The 23,626-nt window shown below is 41.7% G+C and overlaps 1 protein-coding gene across 2 annotated transcripts; it reads left to right on the top strand.

Annotated features, from left to right (window-relative positions):
• The first annotated feature begins 19 nt into the window (after positions 1-19).
• On the top strand, positions 20-23,369 carry LOC310825302 (sodium-coupled monocarboxylate transporter 1-like). Of its 2 annotated transcripts, none has more exons than XM_083698671.1 (15): positions 20-565; positions 3,360-3,425; positions 4,428-4,479; positions 5,940-6,007; positions 7,966-8,120; positions 8,748-8,888; positions 9,767-9,854; positions 11,016-11,104; positions 12,605-12,714; positions 18,216-18,283; positions 18,747-18,833; positions 19,641-19,825; positions 20,509-20,612; positions 22,423-22,508; positions 23,064-23,369. In XM_083698671.1, the coding sequence occupies exons 1-15, from the start codon at positions 95-97 to the stop codon at positions 23,166-23,168; spliced, it is 1,875 nt and encodes a 624-aa protein (XP_083554797.1). In that variant the 5' UTR covers positions 20-94; the 3' UTR covers positions 23,169-23,369. The 2 variants fall into 2 exon arrangements, with proteins under 2 accessions (XP_083554797.1, XP_083554796.1); XM_083698670.1 differs by having other exon boundaries at positions 26-565; positions 9,725-9,854.
• The last annotated feature ends 257 nt before the right edge of the window (positions 23,370-23,626 follow it).

Below are 23,626 nucleotides of genomic sequence, written 5' to 3' on the forward strand. Positions count from 1 at the left end.
CCTGTTGGAAAGCATGAAGTTAGTGCATGGCATACAGGACGGCATTACAGTCAGCCGTTGGGCTTAGAAGAGGTTTGTGGCTTTAAGGAACCCAATGCACCGTTGTTACCACGGTAACGAGATCCACAGCTCAGATGCTTATTTCTCCAACCCACTCTGCCTTTCTGCTGCCTCCCATTTGAGCCCCATGATGGCAACACCTTCCCCCCCACCGCTTCTTGACCCCGAAGTACTAGCTGAACGCTTTGGTTTCTTTGATTATGTCGTCTTTATAGCCATGTTGGTCTTCTCTGCAATAATCGGCATTTTCTTTGCCACCAAGGGAGTATACAAATCTCAGAATGACTATCTGATGGCTGGCCGCAGTCTAACTTGTTGGCCAGTTGCATTGTCCCTCACAGCCAGCTTTATGTCAGCGGTGACGGTGCTGGGGACCCCAGCTGAGATCTATCGCTTTGGGGTCGCTTTTATTCTCTTTGTTTTCGCCTATACCATTATGGTGCTGATGTCTGCCGAAGTGTTCCTACCTGTCTACTACCGGCTGCATATCATCAGCACCTATGAGGTAAGCAGACTTTTAGCATCTCCTCCCAGGACTGTATGAATAAAACCCGCCAGGTTAGCCTAACAACATACGATACCCGTAGCAAATACCCCTAAGGCCTTTAAAAATAAATCAGGGGACTATCCAGCAAGTTACTAGTCAACGAAAACCATTCAGAATTGGATCTGGCAAATCTCAATGGACAAGGTACAGTATTTCACAGAGAGAGCTCTGTTCCTGTTCCTGCCTACTAGGAGTCACAGTTTCAAAGCAGAGCCGCTGATGATGAACTGAGCATGGGGAACATGCGTTAAACCCTTGAAATTGGTAGTATGGAAATGCTATTTCTTTCTTTTCCTCTGTTCCATCTGTTGTTTTTCTGGCTCCACTTTCTTAAATAAAAAGCAGTCATATTCTCTAGCCATGAAGCCACTCCAGGGTCATCTTTGAAACTCACTTAACTAGAACAGGGGGAGGGAACCTCCATCCTTTAGATCAAACTGTCATGTGACAAAGGTATTTGAGAGCAGAAGCAGTAAAGGAGTCTAGAAATAATAATTAATAATAATAAATTTTATTTATATCCCGCCCTCCCCAGCCGAAGCCGGGCTCAGGGCGGCTAACAACACTAAAACAGTACAACATTATAAAACATTATAAAAATGAATTAAAATCAAAATTGATGGCAACCATAAACTAAAGTTTTGTAAAGATTGCCAAAGGAGGAAGTCAGGCTGCGCCCTGACCAAAGGCCAGGTGGAACAGCTCTGTCTTGCAGGCCCTGCGGAAAGATGTCAAGTCAATGTTGGAAATGATGAAAAGCTGCAGAATGACTGCTCCCCACATTAAATTCCTTTTGCATGGTTGCGTGCAGCCCCCCCCCCCCTGGATCTCAGTGCGGCTCCCGGTAGTTCGGGCTGGCTTCACCCTCCCCAGGCTGGCTACCTGGAGGTCTCTGCCTACCTCAGCCAATCGCCCAATCCTGCCTGGGGAGGTGTTGCCAGGTGATCGGCCAGGTAAGGGGAGGGACCGCCCTGCCCACACAACAGAAGGTGAATCTTACCTGCGAAGCGTCAGTTGGCTCCTGTGACTCATCTTGAGGATGACTCATTCTCTGTATAAATATTGTACAGTGGTACTTCGGGTTAAGTTCTTAATTCGTTCCGGAGGTCCGTTCTTAACCTGAAACTGTTCTTAACCTGAAGCACCACTTTAGCTAATGGGGCCTCCTGCTGCCACTGCGCTGCCGGAGCACGATTTCTGTTCTCATCCTGAAGCAAAGTTCTTAACCTGAGGTAATATTTCTGGGTTAGCGGAGTCTGTAACCTGAAGCGTATGTAACTTGAGGTACCACTGTATCTGCAGACTCAGTGTGGAGCCTAGAGAGTCTGTGTCTGTGTGGTGGAGCCTGTGCTCTGTGAAGCCTGTGCTCAATGGATACTCTGTGTATGCTCTGAAGCTAGTTTAAGCTTCTGTTCACTATGCTGTTGTTTGCAAACAAGTTTATTTTAACTCAGTAAAGCTTTTATTCTTTTACTGAATAAGACTGTGTCACAAATTTGTCCAGGCCTCATTTGGGGAAGCCATGTCCACCCCCCCTACATCTAAGTCATATATTACATCAGGCATGGTGGGTGCATAAGGGTGGGGCATCAAACAAACTATCAGGAGCTTAAAATAAGCTCCTGGTGTTCCTTCACTAGAGCAAGATGCGCTTCCAACTGCCAATTGGCTGATGGGCAACAGGAGTGCATTTTGCTCAAGGAGGGGAAAGAACTGGTGAGGCTCTAAATACAACAGCGACTTAACAGCACACTGCTGCTATGCAGATCACGGAGGGTGTTTGACCCTCTCCTCTCATTCCCTTTCCCTGATCTGTAGTGCCTCCATTCCCAGGAGCTGTTTTTAGCTATTGAGAAGCTCTCTCAGTAACTTTAATAATAATAATAATAATAATTTTTTTATTTATACCCCGCCCTCCCCAGCCAAGGCCGGGCTCAGAGCGGCTTACAAGCAATAATAAAAACAAGATGAATGATTACAAACTTAAAAACAAAAATAAAACACAACAATTAAAATAATGGAACATTAAAATATTAAAATGTAGCCTCATCGCAGGAGGAGAAGGAAAAGAAGGGGGAAAAAGAGAGGGAGGGGGGGAAGGGAGGGAATCAAACTGGCTCCAAGCCAAAGGCCAGGCGGAACAACTCTGTCTTACAGGCCCTGCGGAAAGAAATCAGATCCTGCAGGGCCCTGGTCTCATGAGGCAGAGCGTTCCACCAGGCCGGAGCCAGAGTTGAAAAGGCCCTGGCTCTGGTCAAAGCCAATCTAACTTCCTTAGGGCCCGGGACCACTAGGGTGTTGTTATTCATGGACCTTGAGGCTCTCCGTGGGGCATACCAGGAGAGGCGGTCCCAGAGGTACGAGGGTCCTAGGCCGTGAAGGGCTTTAAAGGTCAAAAGCAGCACCTTAAATCTGACCCTGTACTCCACCGGGAGCCAGTGCAGCTTGAAAAGCACTGGGTGAATATGCTCCCATGGCAGAGACCCCGTGAGGAGCCTCGCTGCAGCATTCTGTACCCGCTGGAGTTTCTGGGACAGCTTCAACTTTGCATAGAATGTCACTGATAAAAGTCTGTTCATATAGATATTTAACAGGGAGTTCACCAAGATCTCATTCCGGAGCAGCTCTGCATAGAACTGCAGTCTTAAACCTCCCCCCAAAAAGGAATCGTGTCAGTCCTATTTCTACATATTAGCTAGATTCATATGAATTTGTATGTTTTGTATCTAAAAGCAATTTGTCTCTTTCACAGTACTTGGAGCTTCGATACAATAAAAAAATGCGTTTGCTTGGAACAGTAATGTTTATAATTTTAACGGTAAGTAAAGCAGATTTTTTTATTGATTATCCATACTAAGAACATAAGGGGATTCTGCTGGTTAAGGCAAATGGGACATCTAGTCTTTTTCTCACAGTGACCAGTCAGATGCCTATGGGAAGTCTGCAAGCAGGACCTCAGTTTAATAGCACTCTGCCTACCGGCTCTTCACAGCAGCTGGTATTCAGAGACATACTGCCTCTGAGAGCGGAGGTAGAACACAGCCATTGTGGATATTGGCAGGTGATAGCCTGATTCTCCATGAATTTGTCTAGCTATCTTTAAAAAAGTCATTGAAATTTAGTGGCCACCACTGTCTCCTGTAGTTTAACTATGCACTGCATTTTTGTGTGAATTTCCCCTACTATATACATTTTTGTAAGCAATTTCACCTATTTTTTTCTTTGTTATTCTTGCTATGTGTGTTTTTTACTGCATTGGTTACCTATAAATATAATACATAAATAAATAGTGCAGAGACGGAGCAAAAGTCTGTGTGAGCCAAAAGTGTCTCGCGTTGCATGAACAAATGCGACTAAGAACTGGACTCGCTCATTTTGTTTGCACACTTATTTCAGTGATACAGGAGTTTATGTTGGCAAAATGCTCACTTAAAACGTGTAATCATCATGTACTTTTCACAGTATACTGACAATTATTTTGAAATATCAGGTTGTTGTTGTTTTTACATTCATCTTATGTTGCTCAGTTTGTTTCATGGTACTTAAATCAAACTGGTGCTTTTTCACAAAGGACTGTGAGGTGGTAGTGTTTCAGCCACAATAGTAATGTTAGTATGTATGGTATGTATATGTTGTTGTTTGTGTTCTATGATTGGTTATGTTCTTCAACTCCCCTCCCCTCTTTGCCTAAGCACTGTGTGGGCTGTTGAACAGGACCTGATGCTTTTGTGCTTGCTCCTTGCAGGGAGGGCATCCCTGGTGTAGAACAAATAATTCTGAGAAAGAACATCTAACATGTGTGTTTATTTCATCTCCTCAGATATTATACACTGGAATTGTTATATATTCTCCATCTCTGGCTTTGAGTCAAGGTAATGTGAACACATTGTTTAAAACCATTAGCAAAGGACATAAAACTAACGTTGACTTAGGTGGTTCACTTGTGTGAAATCTCCAGTACCTTTGTGAAAAGCTTGAGTCAAATTTTGCTTATTCTGTAGCATGTGAATAATAAGACAATGAAATCAATACACCTTATGTAATATTTCAAATATATGTGGTAGTTGAAATAATAACTCTTATAGTTTGGCTGTTCATGAAATTCTTTTAATCATTTGCAGAGGCATTATCCTACTCCAGCTGGGTTAGGTCTCAGGCCCTGAGGTTGTCTGGAACAAGACTACACAACAGGTCACATTGCAGACTCAGGCCCGAAGCACAATAGCATTAAGCAAAGTCAAAGTGAAGCAGGGGTCAAGTACAAAGGTGGAGTCCTGAGTCAAACTTAATCCAAAAGCACAGCTGTGAGGCAGAGGTCATCCACTAAAAGATCAACCAGAACTCAGGTTGCAGGAGTAATGAACTGAAAGGCATATGTTGTTTCAGCAAGTAGCAGACCTTAACTCCCAGCCTTTGCTGATCAACTACCTCAGCCTGAACTCCCTGGCACAGATGCTTTTGAGTGTGAGACCCTCTCTGGTCCCTCTGCTGCTGGAGACCAACTCCAAGGGTCTTTCCAGGGCATTCCTTGGAGGCAGGCCTGGTGAGATATCTCCCTGGATAGTAGGGTTGGGGTTGGAGGCTCTGTGAGGTCCTGTGGGTCTCCTGGCTCTGGGTCCCACTATTCAGCGGGATTTACTTCCAGCTCAGTGTGTACAGGATTGCAGCTTTTAGTCCTTTTGTAATGTGAGAGAAGGGAGAAGAATTAAGGAGAGTCTCACTGATGAGGGCATTCTATAATCTCACCAGGGTCAGATTTGAGGAGACCCCCCCCCCATGCAGTCACACTCCCCCCCCCCCAGGGAAAGACAGGAGATGGAGCAGAGCATAGTGGCAGGCAGTCAAATTAGACTCCTACTAAAAAGTGGCACAGCCGCTCTCCCTCTGCTAAAGTGCTGCTTGAGGTCCTAGTGAGGAGAGCAGAAAAAGCGCCACAGCTGCCAGTAAGAGATCCTTCCGAGCTATTAGGACCCTTGACCCAATACCTGGCCTGGCCAACTACGAGCACTAGACTGAATGTCATCACCTAGTAGGACTTTTCCCTTATGGTCACCTGCATCACCTATTTAGGGGAAACCTGGAGAAGGGCCTCCTAATGATGATCTTAAGGTATGGCAGGTATGTCCTTCCACAGTTCAAGCATGCTTGCTACTCACCATCCAAGTAGTATTTACATTTCTTGTTTATAGCAAACTTTAAATTCATAAATGTCATGAAGATTTGTATGTGCACTTATTGTTTTGTCTTCTTTGCATTAATAAATAAATAATGTTTTACCACATATCCCTAGAAATGTTTCAAAGAATATTTATGTATTTTCCCTCCCTTTCAGTTACAGGATTTCAGTTGTGGGGGTCTGTTATTTCAACAGGAATAGTCTGCACTTTCTATTGCACTCTGGTATGTGAACAGTTCACTTTAATAAACATTGTGGTTCCTGGATGTTCCTGTAAGCTTTATAAATCAACAAATCGATCCCAACTTTTACTTTCAGATTTGGTATAGGATTCTATTTCTCATGATCTATGTATTTATGTTATATCAGCCTTGCATTCAACCTTGCCTAGAGGCCTTGGGTACAATGAATTCCTTGCAGTGATTTGCTCCACCCCCCTTCTACCATTATTCTTGCTAGAAGACACATTTTTTACCTTCTCGTCAGTGCTGGTCACTGAGATAAGAGCATACAAGTGATTTCCAGGAGGTCTCCCCTATCCAAGTGCTGACCAGGTCCAAATTTTCAGCAAGGTTGTGGCTTCATGTGACTTTACACCACATCACGAGTCTAAATTTTCTTAGCAGGCTTGTAAAATAACGTTGGAGGTTAGTAAGCCGGGCTTATCTACAAAGCTATGCTACTAACACATACAGTACTGGTTTTATAATATTGTAAAGTTCATGTTTTCCAGAAAAAAATGCTTAGAAGCTTTGTTTGGTGAGATGCTGTGAATTTTCTATTCAACACCTCTAGCTCCATGTCACAGCAATGTAGTGTGGGTATATCATGGCATCAGTTACATAGATGTCTAATATGTGAATCTCTGGATGTTTCTAGAAGGATGCTTAATATTGCAAGTGAGTTGTTGGCGACAGGGTTGGGTTGTTGTTTTTTAACTTCAAAAATTTTCCATGGAAGGGGTAAATCTGGATTAAATGGGGGAGGAATACAGACTGACATTTTGATGCCAACAAAGTTCTGTGGTTGCTTTAGGAAACTTCCGTGCACGAGGATCCCACAATAAACACCTGTCTGTAAGAATCCTATGTACAAATATTCCATTTCCTAGATTAAACTGAAGGAAAGAGAAGGAAATCTAGTTCCTGGATCTGATTTAAAAGTTAAGAAACGCATTGTGTAACTGGGTAAAAAAAGGATAATTTTTCAATGCTTTGGAGTTAAGATGGAAAATTTATCTTGCCCTCCCACCCTATATTAGTTCTATGCTGTCAGAAAGGAATCTTACATATAATTTAGAATATGTTTCTTTTCATATTCTTTTCAAATTGAATCTCAGCCAATGGCTGAGATTGTTTTATTTTCAGCTGAAATACAAGCAAAGTCCAGCACTTTTTAAAACTTCCTTTTCTGAGGGCAAATAAATGTTTAAGCTTAAGCTTAAATATTTAAGAAGAGTTTGGATTTGATATCCCACTTTATCACTACCCAAAGGAGTCTCAAAGCGGCTAACAATCTCCTTTCCCCTCCTCCCCCACAACAAACACTCTGTGAGGTGAGTGGGGCTGAGAGACTTCAGAGAAGTGTGACTGGCCCAAGGTCACCCAGCAGCTGCATGTGGAGGCGTGCAGACGCGAACTCGGTTCCCCAGATTACGAGTCTACCGCTCTTAACCACTACACCACACTGGCTCTCTTTAAACATGCTTAAGCTTAACAACTTTAGAAGAGAACAATTAAAATTTATTGAGCAAGGACACCTGAGATGTTTGTATATTGATTGATTGTATTCAAATGAATCCCAAAGCGGCTTACAAACAATAAATACAGTGGTACCTTGAGTTACAAACACCTCAGGCTACAAACGCTCCAGGTTACAAACGCCGCTAACCTTGAAGAGTTACCTCGAGTTGAGAACTTTGCCCAGGATGAGAAAGGAAATTGTGTGCTGGCGGCGCAGCAGCGGCAAGAGGCCCCATTAGCGAAAGCACGCCTCTAGTTAAGAACAGTTTTAGGTTAAGAACGGACCTCCGGAACTAATTAAGTTCGTAACTAGAGGTACCACTGTAACAGTAACATAATGCAGCATGATAGAACATCTATGCGCAAATATATGTGCATATATCTATACAGACAGAACTGACTTTTTTTTAACATATACTGCATCTGCTTTTCCTGTATAGGGTGGCCTAAAAGCAGTGGTTTGGACGGATGTTTTCCAGTTTATACTGATGATAAGTGGGTTTCTAGCCGTGATTTTTCGAACTTTAGTAATTAAAGGAGGATTTACTGCTATTATGGATGATGCTCGTCATGGAGGAAGACTAAAACTCTGGGAGTAAGTGTTTCCTTAGTATGCTACCCAGGACATTCTTAAAGGTTTTGAAAAGTTTGGGAATTTACATTTCAGTGGGTGGACAACTCAAGAGAAAGTAACTCCCTTGATAAAATATCGATCTCAGAGTGGTATTAGAACAGCAAATTAATGGTTAAGCTTATAAATTTGAAATACATACTTGCTTAAGACTTCAGTCCTATTGGATTGGTGATGGGGGAACTGAAGACCTTTCATCCTGCCTCATGCTCCTGCTCTTTCTGATAGAGGTGCATATTTGGAATCTTCTATCCTATTTCCACTTTTTTTGGGAGGAAACCTGTATCCTTCCCATTGTTCTTAATGGCAGGAAAAATGAAAGGAATTGATTTATGCCAGCTCCTGGGTTGGCATAAATCTCTCCTTGTTTGCAATCATGTCAATGGACTGGGAAGGCTATGGCCCTCCCACAGCAAACCCACCCCCTTCTGGCTATATTGATGTCAGAGCTCTGAAATCAGTAGAGCACAGGCTATCAAATAGAGGAATTTCATTCAATGTTCTAACATTCCCCCTTTCCTCCACTGAATTCTTCATTTTTTTTCCATGTCAGAACTTGCACATTACTTTTATATGCCTTTTTCCTCTTAGCTTTAACCTAAGCCCTCTGCAAAGGCATACTGTGTGGACAGTTACCATTGGCGGCAGTTTCACTTGGCTTGGCATATATGGAGTAAATCAGTCTCAGGTTCAACGGTACCTTGCTTGCAAATCAAGACTTCATGCAAAACTGTAAGACTACATATTGTAAATCCATTCTTTCAGTCCAAATATTCTCAGGTGCACTAGCGGATTCCTCATGTGCTCCTGCCTGTGAGGATTGTTTGATCTGTGTTTCAACTTATGGGTGCTGGATATGTGATTTATTTCCCATGCAATATCTTTTTTTTTTTTTTTTTTTTGCATGGACCTCACCCAGAAAAGTGATCATAGAACCTTAGAGTTGGAAGAGATCCAAGGGCCAATCTAGTTCAAGCCCCTGCAATGCAGGAATCCTATCAAAAGCATCCATGACAGATGGTTACCCAACCTCTGCTTAAAAATCTCCAAGGAAGGAGAGTCCACCACCTCTTGTGGGAATCTGTTCCACTGTTGATCAGCTCTTACTGATTTGCAAACAGAAGCTGGTTTCCGGTTAGGGAAAGTGATTATTGAGTACTTTGCCATTTTGCTGAATCTGCTTTGCTGAGTCTATTAAGGCCATACTAAGTTGCATATTTGCTAAAAGCCTCTTAAAGGTATTTACGTTTCTACTTTGCAAAATGATAAAGTGAAATTAGATATCAGTGTTTGGTTTAGCAATAAACTGTAGTCTTGCCAATCCATGAAATACCTTCTAAATCAGGAAGAGAATTTCGAAGGTAGTCCTACTGGATACAGCAAAGTTGTCCAAACATTTGGTGGTGTGCATTAATTTGTAGGGATTACCTTGTGCCTTAGGCATGATGCATTTGCAGCTGTGTTCATAGTATCGTAGAGTTGGAAGGGACCCCAGTGAACCTCTGTTTTCATATAATTTCAGCAAGAACAATGCTTCTTTAACCTACTTTTCTAACATTTTCTTACAGCTCTCTTTATTTAAATCTTATGGGACTTTGTCTAACTCTTAGTTCTGCAGTATTCAGTGGACTCTCAATGTACTCCATATACAAGGATTGTGATCCATGGACTTCAGGCTTTGTGGCAGCACCAGATCAGGTTTAGTATTACTGTCAAGTGAAAGAGTTACCGGTACACACAGAATAGATCAGACTCATATTTATCTTCCATGTAACTAAGTTTTAAGAAGGCCTTTTGGAAAGATAACATAATTAGCAAGTTATGATTGTGAGGGACAAGGAAAACTGCCACTTTACTTGAAAGGCAGATATAATAAAATCATGAAGCAAGGAACCTTCTCATTCCCAAACAGAGCAGGAATTTCAAATATGCATCTTCTGTAGAAAGAAATAATATATGTTTATGCAGCCAGGTTGGTTCAGTTCAATTACTTGCCTATTTGGCTTGTGAGGCATCTACTCATGGATCTGGTCTCTCCTATTTGTCCAAAGCAGGGATATGTTATTAGATTTTTTTCTGTAACTTTTCCCTCTGCTGCCTCTTCCTCCAGTTCAAATATGTTTCTCGCTTCTTCTTATTACTCTGCTTTGAGCTCATACCTGTTTCTCCTTGTACTTTTTCTCCCAGTTCACCTGCGTTTTCCCCTCTTCCTTGCTTTCTACATGCTCTCCATAACTCCTCTGGTCCCTTTATCTTTAGTGCTTTAGTGCCCTTTATCTTTAGTGCTTGAATTCACTCGGTGGTCTTGCCTCCCTCACTTCTTTCAGCTGCAAGTGATCACATCCCTTTTAAAATGGGCTTCTAAGCCCACAGAGAAAACTAGGAAGCCTTTCAAGTGGTCTGTATGCCAGCCCCACCAAGCTTTTTCAATGCCTGGGCCACTCCAGCTGTGCCTCAGTCCTCCTTGTTATGGCAGAGAATATGCTCAGACTGTAAGCACATAGTGCCACATCCTGTGAATCTCAGCCACAGTAGTGTTTGGGTAGGAAGCACCCAAAATGCCAAGGTGTCCTCTGTGTTTGGTAGCCAGTGTACATTTTGCCCTGAAGCTACCACCTTTCTCAAAGGGTTTACATGGAACTTAGCTGGAGTAACAAATCATTCTCAGCAAACAAAGGGTACTTCTCCCAACCTAGTGTACTATGTTTAATAATCAATGGAGTGTGTGTGTGTTCAGTGTTACAAGGACATGCACAAACCTAAATAATTTCAAGTTAGATTTTTATTTCAAACCATGATTGAGTTTCTAAACTTCAAATCAAAAAAGTTTACTATTTATCAATGGTGAATTTTTTCCAGCTCATGCCGTATTTTGTGTTGGAGATTTTGGGTGACTATCCAGGAGTTCCAGGACTTTTTGTGGCTGGGACCTACAGTGGGACATTAAGGTGAGTTTCAGTGGAACATCCAGGTCATTTTTAAGCAACCCTAGGTCTAGATTCTAGAAAGTTACTGGCGACTTTCAGCCAATTTTTAAAATGATAAATCAATGTCTCTCTGGCCAAACTAAGCATTATGCTGAACACACAGTTTGATATTGCATTTGAAAAAAAATATTCAATAGCAGTTGTGAAGGGAGCTCAAGTGGAACTGTAAGAAGTGAGTTTAACCCTTTCCCTCAGTACTGCAGGCCTGATTAAAATCTGCTATTTGGCACCGGAGGAAAGCTGATTGACCTTCCTCACAGTTGCTGTTTAAAGTTAAAACAGCAAAACGTTCATTAATGCAAAACGAGCCAAAGATCCCTCTAGTCCAGCATCCTGACTTAAAGTAGCCAGCCACATATCTAATGGGAAACATGCAGGCAGGACCTGAGTGCAACAGCACTCGCCCCTCCTGTGGTTTCCAGCACCTCCTCCAATGGTGGAAGTAGAATGTAGCTGTCGAGGTCAGTAGCCATAAACAGTCATATCCTCCGTTAGTCCAGTCCCCTGTTAAAGTCATCCAAGTTGGTGGCCTTCGCTCCATCAGGTGGTAGTGAATTTCATAGTTTCACTTTTGTCTGTCCTGAATCGTTCAACATTCAGCTTCATTGGATGGCAAAAATGGATAGCATCATGATATAACATGCAGTGTGGCTCTCAATCATATGTATAGTGGTACCTCTGGTTAAGAACCTAATAGTTAAGAACTTAAGCTCCCACCGCCTACCGGAAAGGGCACCGCTGTTCCAGTTCCTTTGTGGAGCCTCTGCCATCCCGCAATGCCGCCGCACCAAGACGGGTGAGCGGACTTAGTTGCCTCATCACAGCCTCACTGGCACTGTGGTGCTTTTGGGTATATTAGCTCTGTGACTTGGCATGAGTACCTTGTCATGGATTCAGTTACAGATAGGTAGCCGTGTTGGTCTGCCATAGTCAAAACAAAAAAAATTCCTTCCAGTAGCACCTTAAAGACCAACTAAGTCAGTTCTTGGTATGAGCTTTCGTGTGCATGCACACTTCTTCAGATACCAGATCTGAAGAAGTGTGCATGCACACGAAAGCTCAGATCTGAAGAAGTGTGCATGCACACGAAAGCTCATACCAAGAACTGACTTAGTTGGTCTTTAAGGTGCTACTGGAAGGAATTTTTTTTGTTTTGTCATGGATTGTTACTGCAAATGACCAGCTCACCAAGTGGCTAATGTAGGAAAGTCTTACCACTTTTAGCACACATTGGGCTCAGTGGCAGGAAAAGCTCTCATCAAGCTTTCATAAATACAGATGACAGACTGAGAATACGCTGAAAAGCCATTACCACTTTGTGAATTGTACTGGGACAATGTTTCTGTCGTAGCTCAAGTTTTGTTCCTCCCCACTGCTCCCAAAATTGTATCAGTTTTAAAATATTTGTGCAACCACAACACAAATGCAAACCTCAGAAAATTTTAATTTTATATTCTTTAGTACAGTGTCATCCAGCATCAATGCATTAGCTGCTGTAACAATTGAAGACCTCATTAGACCTCATTTTAAGATGTCTGACACAAGCATGTCATGGATTTCCATAGGAATGAGTAAGTTTGTATGTGATATTTTATGTTTTTAAATAAAAAAATCCCATTTTTTCTCATTAACTGTAGAAGTTAAGATACATTAAAAAATCTGAGTGAGGCTTAGACATAATAAAACTGTTTGTAAATGCAGCTGTCTCATTGCTATATAGAATTATGCCTTGTATATAGAATAAAACACTAAAATCCAAATGGAAAAATGACTTCAAATGTGTAATAAAGGAGACTCATTGAACAGCTATGTGGAATAAGCCACCCTTTGTTTCTGGTTTGGACATCATGTCAGGGCAGACTTTGTCTTATTTACCAACACCATGACAGGACCAGTGGAGGAACAGAGTAGAGCAAGAACTTAGTGTGTGCCAGCATGCTGCATGTTAAACCATAGTTTTGTAAATCTATAGTTCAATGTGACAAGTGAAATGGGTCTGTGTCTTCCATCTGCTCTTTGTAGGCTTGTTTACATACAATTTTGCACAGTGATTGTTTAGAGCAGAGATAAGTGGCCTATGGCCCTTCAGATGTTGTTTAACTCCAACTCCCATCAGTCCCAGAAAACATGACCAGTAATTAGGGATGATGAGAGCTATAGTCCCACAACATTGGAGGGCCACAGGTTCCCCACCCTGATTGTTTTACATATATTTTTTTATATTTAAGATAGTGGTGAGTTTTGGGCCTAGGTCTCCTAAACCTCTTACATCTCTAACTGTTAAGCCACTCTAGCTTTCCACTATAATTTACTTTAGACAGTATCATGACAGTTGCATCAGGAAGTCTCAAGGAGCCAGACAGAAATACTGTACAAAAAGCAACTGATTAGAATTATGGACCTGCATCAGTCGCAAACTGTATACAATGAAACGTGTACAGTAAGGGTCAAGGGTTGCATTGATCCACGACCAACCTCCAGGGCTTGCCTGTTGAAGTGGGTATTGTAAAAGTGGCCTTGGCCCCAATGAATAGAGGATCTGTTGGCTTGAGAATGAGAAGTTACATTGGCTGCTGTGCTCCATTATTCTTCACCAGCATTTGACTCCACCTCTCTATTGTGGTAACCCACTGAGCCACTTGGGCTTGCTGATCAGAAGGTTGGTGGTTCAAATCCCCGCAACGGGGTGAGCTCCCATTCCTCTGTCCCAGCTCCTGTCAACCTAGCAGTTCAAAAGCTGCGGTGGGAAGGTAAACAACATTTCCATGCACTCTGGTTTCTGTCACGGTGTTCCGTTGCTCAAGAAGCAGTTTAGTCATGCTGGCCATATGGCCTGGAAAGCTGTGGACAAACGCCAGCTTCCTCAGCCTAAAATGCGAGATGAGCACAGCAATCCCATAGTCACCTTTGACTGGACTTAACCGTCCAGCGGTCCTTTACCTTTTTACCCAGTGTTACAATTCTGAAGTGCACACACTCTTCATGACAAGCCCCCACAGTCAGACCATAGCCATACCCCTTCTCAGACTACACAGCAGAAATGCAATTTCAACCGATGCAGACATTATTGCTTTAGTACCAGACCAACCCCCCTTAATGGATCACTGCCTTGCCGTGGCGAAGGGGCTTGAAGAACTCAGAGAAGCTATGAACTATGCCGAGCAGGGCACCCAAGATGAACAGGTCATAGTGGAGAGTTTTGACCAAACGTGATCCACCTGGAGGAGGAACCGGCAAGCCACTCCAGTATCCCTGCCAAGAAAACTCCATGGACAAAGACAACAGGCATATAAAAGATATGACGCTGGAAGATGAGCCCCTCAGGTCGGAAGGCGTCCAACATGCTACTGGGGAAGAGCGGAGGGCAAGTACAAGTAGATCCAGAGCTGATGAAGCGGCTGGGCCAAAGCCGAAAGGACACTCAGTTGCGGATATGCCTGGAAGCGAAAGGAAAGTCCAATGCTGTAAAGAAAAATATTGTATAGGAACCTGGAATGTAAGAACCATGAACCTGGGTAAGTTGGAGGTGGTCAAAAATGAGATGGCAAGAATAAATATTGACATCCTGGGCATCAGTGAACTAAAATGGACGGGAATGGGTGAATTCAGTTCGGATGACCATCATATCTACTACTGTGGGCAAGAAACCCGTAAAAGAAATGGAGTGGCCCTCATAGTCAACAAAAGAGTGGCGAAAGCTGTACTGGGATGCAATCTCAAAAATGATAGAATGATCTCGATACGAATCCAAGGCAGACCTTTTAACATCACAGTAATCCAAGTTTATGCACCAACTACTTGTGCTGAAGAAACTGAAATTTACCAATTCTATGAAGACTTACAAGACCTTATAGAAGTGACACCAAAGAAGGATGTTCTTCTCATTATAGGGGATTGGAATGCTAAAGTAGGGAGTCAAGAAATAAAAGGAACAACTGGCAAGTTTGGCCTTGGAGATCAAAACGAAGCAGGGCAAAGGCTAATAGAGTTCTGTCAAGAGAACAAGCTGGTCATCACAAACACGCTTTTCCAACAACACAAGAGACGACTCTACACATGGACATCACCAGATGGGCAGCATCGAAATCAGATTGATTATATTCTCTGCAGCCAAAGATGGAGAAGCTCTATACAGTCAGCAAAAACAAGACCTGGAGCTGACTGTGGCTCAGATCATCAGCTTCTTATAGCAAAATTCAAGCTTAAACTGAAGAAAGTAGGAAAAACCACTGGGCCGGTAAGATACAATCTAAGTCAAATCCCTTATGAATACACAGTGGAAGTGAGGAACAGGTTTAAGGATTTAGATTTGGTGGACAGAATGCCTGAAGAACTATGGATGGAGGCTCGTAACATTATATAGGAGGCAGCAACGAAAACCATCCCAATGAAAAGGAAATGCAAGAAAGCAAAGTGGCTGTCCAATAAGGCCTTACAAATAGCGGGGGAGAGAAGGCAAGCAAAATGCGAGGGAGATGGTGAAAGATACAGGAAATTGAATGCAGATTTCCAAAGAATAGCAAGGAGAGACAAGAAGACCTTCTTAAACGAGCAATGCAAAGAAATAGAGGAAAGCAATAGAATGGGAAGAACCAGAGATCTGTTCAAGAAAATTGGAGATATGAAAGGAACATTTCGTACAAAGATTTCCATAATAAAGGACAAAAGTGGAAAGGACCTAACAGAAGCAGAAGACATCAAGAAGAGGTGGCAAGAATACACAGAGGAATTATACCAGAAAGAAATGGATGTCTCGTATACCCCAGGTAGTGTGGTTGCTGACCTTGAGCCAGACATCCTGGAAAGTGAAGTCAAATGGGCCTTAGAAAGCACTGCAAATAACAAGGCCAGTGGAAGTGATGGTATTCCAGCTGAACTATTTAAAATTTTAAAAGATGATGCTGTTAAGGTGCTACACTCAATATGCCAGCAAGTTTGGAAAACTCAGCAGTGGCCAGAAGATTGGAGAAGATCAGTCTACATCCCAATCCCAAAGAAGGGCAGTGCCAAAGAATGCTCCAACTACCGCACAATTGCACTCATTTCACACGCTAGCAAGGTTATGCTTAAAATTCTACAAGGAAGGCTCAAGCAGTATGTGGACCGAGAACTCCCAGAAGTGCAAGCTGGATTTAGAAGAGGCAGAGGAACCAGAGACCAAATTGCAAACATGCGCTGGATTATGGAGAAAGCTAGAGAGTTCCAGAAAGACATCTACTTCTGCTTCATTGACTATGCAAAAGCCTTTGACTGGTCGACCACGGCAAACTATGGCAAGTTCTTAAAGAAATGGGAGTGCCAGATCACCTCATCTGTCTCCTGAGAAATCTCTATGTGGGACAAGAAGCTACAGTTAGAACTGGATATGGAACAACTGATTGGTTCAAAATTGGGAAAGAAGTACGACAAGGCTGTATTTTGTCTCCCTGCTTATTTAACTTATATGCAGAATTCATCATGCGAAAGGCTGGGCTGGATGAATCCCTAGCCGGAATTAAGATTGCCGGAAGAAATATCAACAACCTCAGATATGCAGATGACACAACCTTGATGGCAGAAAGTGAGGAGGAATTAAAGAACCTTTTAATGAGGGTGAAAGAGGAGAGCGCAAAATATGGTCTGAAGCTCAACATCAAAAAAACGAAGATCATGGCCACTGGTCCCATCACCTCCTGGCAAATAGAAGGGGAAGAAATGGAGGTAGTGAGAGATTTTACTTTCTTGGGCTCAATGATCACTGCAGATGGTGACAGCAGCCACGAAATTAAAAGACGCCTGCTTCTTGGGAGAAGGGCAATGACAGGCCTAGACAGCATCTTGAGAAGTAGAGACATCACCTTGCCAACAAAGGTTCGTATAGTTAAAGCTATGATTTTCCCAGTAGTGATGTATGGAAGTGAGAGCTGGACCATAAAGAAGGCTGATCGCCGAAGAATTGATGCTTTTGAATTATGGTGCTGGAGGAGACTCTTGAAAGTCCCATGGACTGCAAGAAGATCAAACCTCTTCATACTGAAGGAAATCAACCCTGAGTGCTCACTGGAAGGACAGATTGTGAAGCTGAGGCTCCAGTACTTTGGCCACCTCATGAGAAGAGAAGACTCCCTGGAGAAGACCCTGATGTTGGGAAAGATGGAGGGCACAAGGAGAAGGGGACGGCAGAGGACGAGATGGTTGGATAGTGTTTTCGAGGTTACCAGCATGAGTTTGACCAAACTGCGGGAGGCAGTGGAGGACAGAGGTGCCTGGCGTTCTCTGGTCCATGGGGTCACGAAGAGTCGGACACGACTAAACGACTAAACAACAACAACAAACCAGACCAACCTGTCCCTCTGATTTGCAGAACACTTAGCCTTATGAAGAATTCTGGTGGTTGTGGGCTCCAAAAGTTGACCAAAGGAAAAGGACTTTATAACTTTTCAAAATAGAAGTGGCAGCTGACATGCTAATGTAACCTACCTCTTTCTCTGCTTAGGTTACACAGTGGTTTCTCTCTGATAAAAGCTTATTTATTTGGCATGCAGAGGATAGGCCCCAAGAGATTATGTCATTGTTTCTGCTGTGAAATGTGGTAGAGCTTTGTCCCAGCCCATCTACTTGTTTGCCCTATACTCTCTCTTGGTGCCTGTGCTGCCTACAGCTTCATGCGATGCCTGTTGTATTTCCACTGCAGCTATGGGGCGGCACAGGGCCACCTGATGCTCAGAAAAAAGGAGTCCACCTAAAATTGCCAATACAGCAGCCAAAATGCTGGGCCATAAATAGGCTGCAAGTTAGCCATACCCAATGTACAGTAAATTATTATCATCCATTATAACATAGGATATAACATAGGATTTCCATTTTTATGCATGATAATCATATAATTAAACCAGTATCTAACATTTTTTGTTGGTGTCTTTTAAAAAAATAATAATCATAATTTTGGTAATTCCTAGTGGCAAACTCTAATATACTCACTGTCTATGATTTTTTTATTAGAAGGCAGAACGTCTTAAATAAATCTTAAACTTATCAGTCTGTTACATATATGAATAAACCATATAAACTTTCCATAAATTTATTCATTTAGACCTGCTTTTTGGTGCCGTGTGCCTTGCCATGGCTGGCGTGGCATCCAAGATGGGTGGTTTGTTACAGGTAAGCATTTAACGGTTATTCTTAGACTTCTAGTTTTTAGAAGAATTTGCTTAGATTTTGTGAATCTAATTATATATTCTATATTCCTCATTAAGTGCTCTGCTGGCAAGTTCAGTGGCTAAGGGGTTGCGTTCTGACTCTCAGAGGAAGGAAGAGGGGCAGTGGCCTGAGCTAAGCACCTGCACTGCCAAAACTGTCAGCAGAGCTGCTGGTTTTAAAACAGTGAGAAAAAGGGGGGGGGGGAGTGTCGCTGCTGATGTGTCAAGCTTCGCCATCACCTGAAATGGCAGGTTTCTTGGAGCTGTATCTTTTTGAAGGGCCTCTCCTAAAAAGCCCTTCCATAGTCAAATGAACTTCAAAGCAGGGTGAAAGAAAAACAGAACTTATACTTTTTGCTAATTTACTTTTTGTTTTTGCTAGTCCCTGTATTTACTAACCACCTTGATTTTGTTCCATCTTTCAGGCTGCGCTCAGTATTTTTGGAATACTTGGTGGACCTCTTTTGGGAATATTTTCTTTGGGCATGCTTTTACCTTTTGCAAATCCAACAGTAAGTAATTCTTTTGTCTTCTGCTTGTTAATATGCAATGGTATAAGAGAGCTCATTTTATACTTTGATATTTTAGCAGTCCACAGAGTATTTATAGTGCCTTCATTATTTAGTAACTTTACAAGCACACATGATTTGTTCACGCATAATGCAAAGCTATGGTTTTTGCATTCTGTCAACAGGCATTCAGGAGCACAGTGCTCATTCACTCTCCTCCTCTTGTCTTCTGGTTTGTAATGATTCCTTGCTGCCTACCCTACTTTGAGACAAACCATTGCTTGCCATTTTGTCTTATCCAGCAAGGTATGGTTTGGCATTAATGAGGATAGGAGACAGGAAACGGTTGTACTCTAGGGAAGAGAAAGTCTGTAAGCCTAGATTCTTGACTTCATGTATAATGGTTTGAGGTGATGTCTTAAGCACCCCAGAATAAAAAAAAAGTGAAATGAATGCTGTCATCCCCCTGATCAAAATGCTGATGGAGATATTGAGATGAAGAATGAAATGAAGCATTCGAAAGAGGAAATAGAGTTAACGTCTTATTTCAACTACCCTTACATAGTCTGGCTACATATGTGTTACAGTCATGACAAAGAAATAACAAAATTCTTTAAATCCTAAATGACTGTAGCAGAATGAGTTTAAAAAACGGGTGCCCAAACACTAGGCTCCAGGAATCCTGTATTTGATTTTAAACATTAGAGTCAGAACCCTTTTTGAAAGGATTTGTCTCTATTAGAATAATAGAATCATAGAGTTGGCATGTTCATGTTGAGTTTACATTGTGTGTAATTTTCTACTTCTCAGGGTGCATTTTCAGGTCTCTTGTGTGGATTTATTATTACATTATGGGTTGGATTTGGGGCTATCAAGTACCCTCCCTCTCGCGACAAAACATTGCCATTACACCTTTCAACAGCAGGCTGTCGGAAATACAATATTACTCTCACCACGCCATTAACTACCACTGTGCATACTACACCTGCTCAAAGGTATGCATAAGACTTCAATTATATGTTAGATATAATTGATGTTTGAATCATCAATTGAATGATGTTTCATATTTGATTTATTTTTTTTACACAGAGTGTTTTATCAAGCTCTTGTTGGCGTCTTAGGACTTCCTTTGGGAAAGCAAAAGCATTAAATGTGAAATGAAATGATAAACTGAATGTGGGACTATATTCTAATTAAACAATGAGGGCTTATTTGCTGGAATAATGTCCCTTTGTCCACCGGCATATTAATGCTTTAAGATTATCTTCAAAATAACTAGTTTAACCAAATTTACTTGAGGCTTTTTTTGTCTGTCTGGAGGCTTTTGCTAATCAGTTTCATTAGATGATGTTTGGGTTATTTATTTATTTTAGTTATTATTTATTAAATTTATATCCTTCGCCTCCACTCAAAGGTGTGCTTGTTACTTACCCATAGAACAGAAAATTAAAGCGTTGTGCCAGTATCTGTACTATCTCTTTAAGTTTACATGCTGACTGTTCAATCCTATATATGTCTGTGCAGAAATAAGTCCTACTGAGTTCAGTGGGGCTTACTCTCCAGTAACTGTATATAGGATTGCAGCCTTTGTCAGTTTAAAGTACAGTAAGCTTAAGCTAATTTTTTTGGATATCAATACAGCATAATTTTGGAAGGAAATGTTTTTCCCCCTTTTCAGAACTTTTCTTCAGGAGTATTGGTACTCGCTGTCCTATCTGTACTTTAGTACATTAGGAACTTTGATCACATTCATTGTGGGAGCCATCGTAAGTGCAATGACAGGTAATATTTTTTCTAGTTTTGATTAAGCTTTGATTAAAGCATAGAAATCCGCAGTCTGAAGCTCATTTGAATTTGTATTGCTATATATCTTTAATGAAGCAAAACATGCATGTAAAGTATTCAGGGAGCTGCATCCATGATAACATGTTCAAAATTTATCCTGACCCAAGTGTAGTCAAAATATTTTGATTATTTTGAAAACAGGACTGTTAAGAAGTTACCCACTGGAATGGAGATCATATTTGAATAGATGATTTAGTTCCTGGGAGTGTACTGTATGTCCCTTTCTGGAGAGAGAGCTCTCATTTTGGAGAGGTAGATCTGATGTCAAACGCCACCTCCTCACCATTATGGAAGCTTCTATGACCCTTCCTCTACTAATGCCATCATTTGTGCTTTGACATCATTTAGGCCAAAAAAGAGGCATGTTGATCCAAGAAAATGGAATGTTGTTTCTTACCATTCTTTACCCAGGGGAAGGGGGAGCAGCTCCTCCCTCTAGCTCCAATACAGTGGTACCTCGGATTACAGATGCTTCAGGTTACAGACGCTTCAGATTACAGACTCCGCTAACCCAGAAATAGTACCTTGGGTTAAGAACTTTGCTTCAGGATGAGAACAGAAATCGTGCTCTGGCAGCGCAGCAGCAGTGGGAGGCCCCATTAGCTAAGCCTGGTACCTCAGGTTAAGAACAGTTTCAGGTTAAGAACAGACCTCGAGAACGAATTAAGTTCTTAACCCAAAGTACCACTGCACAAAGGACTAAGCAGATTTCTTAAGATATACTTTGTTGTGAGGGAGCAGCTACTCCCCCCACATCGCAAGATGCAGCACAGTGACAAAACCCAATAATTCTCAATAAGAAATTGAGGAAACATAAAAGACACACCTGAACGTTCACCTCAGAAGTCAACAGATGAACTGCTTCTGTTTCTATCTCAAACTCCTTTAGAATTGCTAAGTTAAAAGCAGATTTTCAAAGCTGAGTTCTAAGGCCTCGGAGGTGAGCAACTTCCATGAGGTACACAAATATAGTATGGGGGAAAATAAAACTAGGAAGAAAGGAAAAACAAACAATGAATTTTCCATAAAGCTCACCATTGCCATTTTGTGTCATATTATATATTGCACTTAAAGCGTTTTATTTGCAGCTGTGTAGCTGAGTCCATGTTACTAGTATGACATAGTAGAAAGAATGGTGGGGCAAGGTAGGGCAAGGGAGTAAGGATTCAGTGAGCAGGCTGAGGCCCCCCTGAAAGTAGTTCCAGGCCCACTGGTTGGTTCCAGCTCACTCTTTGAGCAACACTGTTCTAGCATGTTAGTCCTGGAAACCTAGTAGTTCAAAAGCACACTAGTGCAAGTAAATAAATAGGTACGCTGTGGTGGGCAGGTAAATTGTGTTCCTGTGCGCTCTGGCTTCTGTCACAGTGTCCCATTGCGCCAGAAGTGGTTTAGTCATGCTGGCCACATGACCCGGAAAGCTGTGGACAAACGACAGCTTCCTCAGCCTGAAAAGCGAGATGAGCGCTGCGCCCCATAGCCTCCTTTGATTGGACTTAACCATCCAGGAGTCCTTTACTTGGAAACAAGTTTATCATATCCTACATATGGCAAGGAGATAGCTTTGGAAATAATCTTCTTTGCCTCACATGACATAAGATTGCTGAGTAGCTATAGAGCAATTTCTAAATTCCATCTTTCCATCTAAATTCCATTCTCTCCAGAGGGGAGTGAGCATGAGTGGGTCATATCTGTGCTGGAACTGAATTGCCTTGTGTGAGATCATGTTGTTAATCCAACTATCTTCTAGGAGGATTTCAGCAAACCGTGGAAAGCAGTCTTCTCTTTGGCAAAGAAGACTTTATAGGCAACTTTGTGTTTTGGAAATCTAAGTGGGTAAGTATCCTTTTGTAAGTCTTTCTCATACGTATTTCATAGGCAGATAGTGTCCACTCGTCTAGATATCCTGTATGTATTCAGAACCTAATCTCAGACATTTTATGAAGCATGCATGTACTAGAAGCATGAAACATATTGGCCTCTGCCAAAAAAATTCTTCATGTGAAGTACCAGCTCCATCAAAATATATTCCTGTTTGCTTGTCACCCTTTAATATACTCCCTTGCTCTACTTCATGGCATGAGTAGATAGGATCTAACGGCAGGTGCCAAATGTACACACACAAGAGCTGTATGTAGCTTTTGCCTACACAATGCTTTTGAATGTGCAAGATCTAATCTAGAGTGTAATCTAAGAAGTCTTATTTTAACACACACACACCATTTACTGGAGTGGAGTCAAGCAAGGTTATACACGTTGGCCTCAGATTTTACACTTAAGACCATTGAAATTAGTGGTCTTAAGTGCAGTTGACTCTGCACTGGACTATGGTCATAAAGAGAAAACTAGGATTTTTTTATACATGCGAATTTATGACCATTACATTTTCAGGTACAGCTGTATGAAAAGCTTCATCCAAAAGTTAATCCAGAGGAGCCAGTGGTTTCTGAAGGTGCTGTAGAAGGTACCACGGATGACACGGAAGGGGGAAAATAGAGGTGCACAACAATTAATGCAGTGGAGTACAAAGTCCAGCAATGTTTCATTTTATTCAATGTATTTAAAAATGGAAATTTTGGTGTGTGTTTTTTCAATAAATTCAATAAATCTGTATTTGGTTTGTTATCCACTCAGTTTTGGGTAAACCAGAGCCTATGAAAAAGTAACAATCTGATTAAAATTGAGTATAAATCAAAATTTGAAGTGCAGTATATAGATACCTGCCTCACTCATTGAAGAACTTTAATTATAGTTCTGTTTATAGTTCTGGTTAGAAATCCAGTGTACAAGAGAGCTCTTCTACATTTTATTTATACCAAGGGTATTTATACCAACAATGAACACTTCATTATGGCCATAAGACCTGTTTAGGTTAAAACATGGAATAAGAGTAACAGGACACAAAAGATACTATTTCTCTAATTAAACTAATACAGGTAATTAGTTGATCTCTT

The sequence above is a fragment of the Podarcis gaigeae genome, assembly GCF_964106915.1.
Source record: "Podarcis gaigeae genome assembly, chromosome: 10".
Lineage (NCBI taxonomy): Eukaryota > Metazoa > Chordata > Lepidosauria > Squamata > Lacertidae > Podarcis > Podarcis gaigeae.

Excerpts from the sequence above, each read along its gene's own strand:
- LOC310825302 (XM_083698670.1), top strand. The coding sequence starts at position 95 with ATGCACCGTTGTTACCACGGTAACGAGATCCACAGCTCAGATGCTTAT. Across the intron at positions 3,426-4,427 it reads TAATGTTTATAATTTTAACG|ATATTATACACTGGAATTGT; the intron begins GTAAGTAAAGCA and ends TCATCTCCTCAG. Across the intron at positions 8,889-9,724 it reads TCAAGACTTCATGCAAAACT|CTCTCTTTATTTAAATCTTA; the intron begins GTAAGACTACAT and ends ATTTTCTTACAG.